General features: G+C 35.4%; 1 protein-coding gene across 1 annotated transcript; it reads right to left on the bottom strand.

The window, feature by feature from the left end:
- Positions 1–1,016: 1,016 nt before the first annotated feature.
- LOC123872082 lies at positions 1,017–5,316 on the bottom strand. Its single transcript, XM_045916211.1, has 3 exons — positions 5,187–5,316; positions 3,696–4,728; positions 1,017–1,890 (listed from the first exon to the last, which is right to left on the bottom strand). The coding sequence occupies exons 1-2, from the start codon at positions 5,314–5,316 to the stop codon at positions 3,710–3,712; spliced, it is 1,149 nt and encodes a 382-aa protein (XP_045772167.1). The 3' UTR covers positions 1,017–1,890; positions 3,696–3,709.
- Between the last annotated feature and the right edge of the window lie 337 nt (positions 5,317–5,653).

The following is a 5,653-nucleotide window of genomic DNA, read 5'->3' as shown; positions in this document are numbered from 1 at the left end:
AAGCTTTAGAACAAGACAAAAATATTCCCGCTAAAGTTAAACCTGAGAAGAAAGCTGAACAAACGCGCCTTACAGAAAAATTTATGATCAAACGAACTTACCTGTAAGTGAAGTTCGATCCAAATTATGCGAGCAAGCTTCATTCGACGCGATTTGGGGTTTACTTATTGTAGCAACACTTTCTACCCACCGGCCTTCACGTTATTTGTAGTAGGGAAAAAAACAAATTTACGTATGGTATCACTATTGTGTCCGCCATCTTGTATACATCCCTGCCTCGACTCATTGGTTTAAAGCTAGTTAGGTACCTGAAATAAAATAATACCCTGGGGCAATACCTATTTATGATGTTATTATTTTTACATGATGTATGTAGGTATATATATGCATAGGGAGGGTCTATTTCAAATATGACCACGCGTATTATATTTTATCATCACTAGATTAGGGTGGGTTCTCCCAAATCGCGTCGAATGAAGCTTGCTCGCATAATTTGGATCGAACTTCACTTACAGGTAAGTTCGTTTGATCATAAATTATGCTTCACAAGCTTCATTCTAGCGATTTGGGGTTTACTTATTGTAGATGTTTATAGCTGTTCATAGTAAAAATAATACATTAAAGAAATAGGTAGGTAAGACGGACCCTGTGTAGTATAAAATGACACACTAAAAAGTATCTTATTATATATTATTTTTATTGATTTTCTTCATAGAAGTTATAGTAGAAGCATAATCATTGATTTTATAATCACAAAAAAAAAAAAAAAAAAAAAAAAAAAAAAAAAAAAAAAAAAAAAAAAAAAAAACCATGATAAAGTAAAGTTTCAGTTCTTATAACTACATTACAAACAGATTACTTAATTTAGTCACAATTATTATTATTGTTCGTAAGAATGGATCGAGCAAATGAATTTTGATCGTTAATAATCTCCTTATTATAGAATTTTGCAAAAACTCCCGATTGTTCACTCCAACCAGCTGTCTTTTTTATTACCTCAATACTGACTCCAATTCTATTAGCAGATGAAGTAGATGCATGGCGAGTGCTATGCGCGCTGAAAATCGATATATCAACGCCACTTTTACCCAAAATAAACTTTATCCAATGACTTATAGTCTGGGAGGAAACCTCCTGATGAGGTTTTTTATAACTTAAGAATAATCGTTCTTGGTTATTTACACGTAAAGGTGCAGTTTTATTCAAATAAGCAATGATGCTTAACGCTGGACAAATCTCAGGCCGGGGAGTGAAGAAAGGGAGTTTTAATACAGGTTGATTTATGTTAAGTCCAGAAGTCTTTATAAAATCCGGTATTTTAATAATAACTTCACTACCCTGGTTTATAACAACATTACTGATTTTGATAAGGGAGATGGTCTGGACACGATGAGCCGTTACTAAAGCAATAAGCGTGACTGTTTTCTTTGACAAATCTTCTAAACTTAATGTATGGTTGGGCCAGAATTGGCTTAAATAATTTAAAACGATATTAGGTTCCCAAACTATATCATATTTAGGTGTGGGAGGTCGTAACCTATATACTCCCTTCATGAATCTCTTTATCCTATTATCATCTATGGGATTTCCCATTAACAAACTTATTGCTGCTTTATGAGAGTTAATAGTGCCATACCGTACTCCCTGATCAAAAAGTTGACTAAGGTAATGTATTATTTCCGAAATAGATGCAGAATGATAGCATATGTTATTAATCTCACAATACTTAATCCATGATCTAATACAGCCATCATATTGCTTATATGTACTATCCGTCAATGATGCTAACATGATATCCACAGATCTTGGGGAAAGTTGTCGTCCTAGTAGTGTCTCCCTGACAATCTCACGGCAATCAGTTCTAGTGAACTGTGCAGATTGTGATGAATTCTGAAAGGAGATACGAGCAATCCTTTATTTGGACGAAAGTATTTTTCTTTAGAGATCTTAATTTTTTGATATAATGGATACCAAGGCTGTGTTTTCCAATTCGGTATTACAACAATACCTTCAGCTTTATCATCTATAATTTTGCGTATCATTTTTAATACCATGGAAAAAGGAGGAAAAGCATAAAAATTTAGATGAGTCCATGACAATGTGAAAGCATCAATTGCATAAGCTTCAGGATCTGGCTTCCAGGAAACATAAATGGGACATTTCTTATTATTTCTAGATGCAAACAAATCAATGCTAGGTTGTTTTAGTGACAGAATAATTTCCTGAAAGGCATAGTCTGCAAGTTCCCATTCTGTCTCTTGGAATTTCATTCTAGACATTGCATCTGCTTCCACATTGTCTTTGGAGCTGATATATGATGCAAATATGAAAATCTTTCTATGTTCACACCATTGCCAAATTTGACGAGTAATTTTTTCCAGGTGTGCATACTGTACACTACCCATCTTATTAATACATGCTATAGCTGTAGTATTATCTATACGTAAAAGAATCTCCGTATTAGTAAGATGTTTAGCATAGACCTTTAAAGCAAAGAAAGCTGCTTTAAGTTCTAATAAGTTTATATGTTGCATTCTTTCCTCCTCGGTCCAAAAACCATAGACTTTATTCTTATTACAGTATGCTCCCCATCCCGTAAGAGAGGCGTCTGAGAATATTTCACACTCATAATGATGAGTTCGTACTTTAGCATAATCGTTCATAATGTGTCTTAACCACCATAACAAATCCTCATGCAATGTATCTGGGAGTCTTACAATCTGATCATATGAAGGATTTTCCACTAAACATAAAAATTTAAATCTTTCAAAAAGCTTGGTATATAACCAGGAATAATCTATAGCAGGGCAGACTGATATCAACATACCGACAAATCTAGCATAATCACGTAAACTGCATATTTCTGTATTTAAGAATTTCAAAATTAATTTTTGAATCTTAAGCCTCTTCTCTTCGGGTAGTTCTAATACCATCTTTTGAGAGTTAAATATAAAACCTAAATATTTACATTCTCTTTTAGGTGTTAAACAACTCTTTTCATAATTTATTATAAATCCCAGATTTTCGAGCGTGTTTTTAATAAATAAAATATTTTTATTGCACTCTAAATATGATTTTCCAAAAATCATAATGTCATCTAAATAAATAACTGTTAGTATATTATTTGACCTAAAGTACTCCATTACTGGTTTTAATAATTTTGTAAAAACATAAGGCGCCGTCGCCAGCCCGAACGGTAAACAATTATATACATAAAGTGTATCGTTAAATTTGAACTTTAAATATTTTCTATATGATACATGAATTGGCAATAAGTAATAGGCATCTTTCAGGTCAATAGAAGCCATGAAACAACCTGGAAACATAATTTTGGTTGCAGTACGATAATCTTCTAATTTAAAATGTTCTGTTTTAATAAACTTATTTAAACATTTTAAATTCAAAATAAACCGTTTCTCTCCATTAGGTTTGGGCACTAAAAAAACACTAGAGATGAATTCCTCTTTCTCATGATTACATTCCGAAATGGCATTGATATTCAATAATTTTTGTATACATTTATTAAATTCCAGTAATTCCTGATTTAAATGTGAAATAGTATAGGGTATATCACCACGACTAGGCGTAGACATAAAAGGAATTTCATAACCGTCTAGCCAGCTTAATATAAGCGGGTCGCTAGTTATATTTTCCCACTGTTGAGAGAAGCAAGACAATCGCCCTGCATAACGTACCTTGTCGTTACTGTTCAATAGCGCTGCTGTCTCTGACGTCGAGGGGGCGGCGGCGGCGGGCTGCGGCGGTAGTGTCGCTGGCGGCTGCTTGTTGCCACCGTTGCTGGTGCTGCACGATCCTGCAGTCGTTGTTTCCCCATATAAGAACGTGCAGCTGTTTTCCGATATGGGGTCCTCTGGTTTAAAGACTTAACATTGCTAGGTGTAGCCGTCATTGTATTCTTGTTTGAATTAGAGAAGGGTGTTTTATTTGGTATGACCTTTAAAATCTGCCCAGATCTATTAATACCCTGGGCTGTCTTGAGCTTTTCTGATATATTGTCACCAAAAAGATACTTTCCTGGCACTGTGTCCATAACTATGTCTTTCATCTTATTATTTATTGAATTTATTATATGAGTTCTTCTCCTCTTGGTCTCAAGTTGGTATAAGTCGCATAAAATGCGACAGGCATCGCTAATCGGTCTTAATAAGGCTGATTTTATCTCAATATTTTGTAATTTTTTATCGGGGTCGTTTACTATCGAGTCTACCGATTTGCCAAGAGCAGACAATGCTATCCCGGTCTGCTTCTGTCTGTGAAATATAGCAAAATCCCGTTTTACTAGAGGCTCTGTTAATGCTGCCTTTACTTCGGGATTTAGGATTGGCGGTATCAATATTTCTAAATTATTGGGTATAGGATATAATTTGATTAAGTCTTTTTTAATGTCTTCTTTTAAACCCTTCTGCAAAATCTCTTGCCACCTAGTGGCAATATCCTTATGTATAGGTAGTCCTAATTCACTATTATTCTCAGGGGCGTCACCCAACAATGAAAGAATTGAACCATCTAGTTCAGGGTCAGTACTTCCCTCCGGACCTGGGACTGCAGAATCGGCACCACTGTCTTGCAAAACTGTCGTTTCGACAGCTGTTCCAGGTAATGCCGTCGCTGACATGATGTCTGGACGTTCATCGTCATGTACGGCCGTGGTGTCAAAATACACCGACAAAGGATCACATAATGCGTTATTCTCCGACTGATTGACATCTGAAAAAACGTACGAAACGTTTTTTATTTCTTCTTATGTTAAAACCAAAAGTAAGGTGGGTACCCTCTTCCAATGAAAAATAAAAATTATTATAAAGTGGGTAAGTAAATAAAGTAAGTCTGTTCAGTCTAAAAATCTAGCTTGTAAAGCTTAAATATGGAGCAAATCCAAGGTGGAATCTCGCATCCTAGCATTCATAAAAGGCGTAATTATGAAGGAGTAAACCCATAGCGGAGTCTCGCATCATATTATTGTGTAATGACGTAATTATGAAGGAGTAAACCCATAGCGGAGTCTCGCATCGTATTATTGTGTAATGGCGTAATTATGAAGGAGTAAACCCATAGCGGAGTCTCGCATCATATTCATAAAGGCGTAAAAATGAAGGAGAAAACCCAAAGCGGAGTCTCGCATCATAGTATTGTCTATTGGCGCAATTATTGCGAATGGTACTTACCGTTGTTCTCGTCACTTGAGCTGGAAGGTAAACGCATTATACGTCTTCTTGTTGGTGCCAATTTCTTTTCCAATTTTCTTATTTTCTTCCTAATTTTTGCCTCTCTTTCCTCTGCTTTCCGCTTTCCCATGATGAAACTTCTTTATAATCCTGATAAACTGCTTCAAAAACCTTAATATTATAATATAAATTTTGAAAAATAAGTTTGCGTGCGAAGGCCTCGAGCACGAAAATGTTAATGAGTCGAGGCAGGGATGTATACAAGATGGCGGACACAATAGTGATACCATACGTAAATTTGTTTTTTTCCCTACTACAAATAACGTGAAGGCCGGTGGGTAGAAAGTGTTGCTACAATAAGTAAACCCCAAATCGCTAGAATGAAGCTTGTGAAGCATAATAGGTCGCTGTCAAATTGACAATGCATGATTAATGATTCCATAGGCTTTTTGTGAAGTACACGCGAT

This window comes from Maniola jurtina, chromosome 14, assembly GCF_905333055.1.
Source record: "Maniola jurtina chromosome 14, ilManJurt1.1, whole genome shotgun sequence".
Lineage (NCBI taxonomy): Eukaryota > Metazoa > Arthropoda > Insecta > Lepidoptera > Nymphalidae > Maniola > Maniola jurtina.
The sequence above is the reverse complement of the archived record's forward strand: the minus strand, read 5'-3'. Positions and strand labels throughout refer to the sequence as shown.